Raw genomic sequence first — 1,722 nt, 5'->3', positions numbered from 1 at the left:
TTTGCCAGGGGTGAGGTATTTTAAGGGGTGTAGGGATTTCCAAAGGGTGTAGGAAGACCAGGCTGAGGTTTTTTACCAGGGGGTTTTTTTAAGGGGGGTTTTTCCCGGGGAGGAAAGGGGGGGAGGGGCCCTCAAAAGCCCCGGGGAGGACACCAGGGTGTGGGGTTTTTAAAAAGGCTGGAGGTTTGGCAGTAGCGGGGTGTAGATTTTACAGGCTGTGGATTGAAAACCCGGGCTGAGGTATTTACCGGGGGCCCCCCGCCTTGGGAAAACCCGGGCTGTGGTAGCCCCTTGAAAATTGAGGTTTAAAGGGGTTTTTAAACCCGGCTGTAGGATTGGCAGGGGGGTTTTTTTAGGCGGGGTTTTTAAGGGGTATTTTTTGGGCGAGGATTTTAGGGCTGTTTAATTTTCCCGGTTTTGGGATTAAAGGGTGTAGGTATTGTACCAGGGCTGGGGATTTACCCGGGGTGGTTTTTTACCAGGCTGTTTTGTACCCCAATTTGGGTGGGGTATTTTACAGGCATTTTTGGGTTTTTAAATTTCACCCGGGGTGAGGTTTTTTTATATTTAGGGGGTGTGGGGTTTTTTATTAAAACCCGGGGTGGGAAAATTTTGGGGGGAAAATGGCCTTAGAATCGAGAGGTGTTGTGGCAAGAGAGTGGGTTTCAAGGATACAATAGTTATCGCGTCAAGTTTGTATGCACTCTGGAACTCCATCACAGGGACCCGCTCAGAAAGTGGTCCCATGGGCAAACAAAGATCCGTCTCTTCACGCTGTAGTTGGCCGACCATCCCAGTGAAACCACCATTCGTCAGTGCACCATAAGACCGTTCAGGCTGTTCGCGGATGTCAAAGCTATTGATTAAAAAAAGTTAACCATTCACGTGTAGCTGTAGTTTTGAGCTTTTGGTTTCAAAGTATTAAAAGATCATATAATTCTTATCCAAATATTGCATAATTCAAATATTCTTCATTTTAAGATTAAAAACATATTACAGCTCTTATTTTTTTAGTAAATAACACACCTTTCACAATTGTCAAATACTTATACCTAAAATTGAGTCTGTCAGCAAAAAGAGAGAGAAGTCTGGCGTCCAGACAGTCACTGGGAGTCACTGTGGTTCCTGCTTCATCACGATCCCGCTTATAATCCATGTAAGGAAAGTAGTTTAAGCTTGATATCCGAAACGTATGTCCCATAAAGTTGTGAAACTGCTCTGTAAAGAATTACGATTTGTAAGTTATCTTACAAATATGTTTCAGGAAAATTATTTTACAGATAAGTTTTACAATTTCTATTTATAAATCTCTTTTGATTTGCCATGACTTCAGTGCGTGACGTTAGGGTAATGACGTGACTGTCTTGGTAGGATGATTTTTACAACCCATCTTCTTAACTCAAAACAAAATGTGGCATTTCTCACTACAGTTTTAGCAGATTTCTCGGCTAACTTATGTTCAGTTATCCTCTATCCATGCAAATAATAACAATTATAATAAACCAAAACTTATATAATGAAATAAAAATGAAACAAAGTTCCGTTGTATGAACAAAAAACTGGAACTCACTCAACACGAAAGAAAAACTGTGTGGGATAAGGACTGTTCAAGGAACTTTCATCGTTTCCCATTTGACTGTGGGTTGCTTTTGTCAAATGATGTCAGTGATTAAGTGGACGGTTTTGGTGCTTTTATGGCATTAGTTTAATAGGAGTGTGTTT

At 41.3% G+C, this 1,722-nt stretch overlaps 1 protein-coding gene across 1 annotated transcript in view; it reads right to left on the bottom strand.

The window, feature by feature from the left end:
- Positions 1-567: 567 nt before the first annotated feature.
- LOC128688808 (ionotropic receptor 21a-like) overlaps positions 568-1,722 on the bottom strand; it is a 14,973-nt gene continuing 13,818 nt past the window's right edge. Inside the window, exons 3-4 of the mRNA XM_053776799.2 lie at positions 1,053-1,218; positions 568-856 (exon numbers count right to left, since the gene is read on the bottom strand). Of these exons, the coding sequence (XP_053632774.2) occupies positions 568-856; positions 1,053-1,218 (455 nt within the window). The remainder of the gene's footprint in view (positions 857-1,052; positions 1,219-1,722) is intronic.

The sequence above is a fragment of the Cherax quadricarinatus genome, chromosome 16, assembly GCF_038502225.1.
Source record: "Cherax quadricarinatus isolate ZL_2023a chromosome 16, ASM3850222v1, whole genome shotgun sequence".
NCBI lineage: Eukaryota > Metazoa > Arthropoda > Malacostraca > Decapoda > Parastacidae > Cherax > Cherax quadricarinatus.
The sequence above is the reverse complement of the archived record's forward strand: the minus strand, read 5'-3'. Positions and strand labels throughout refer to the sequence as shown.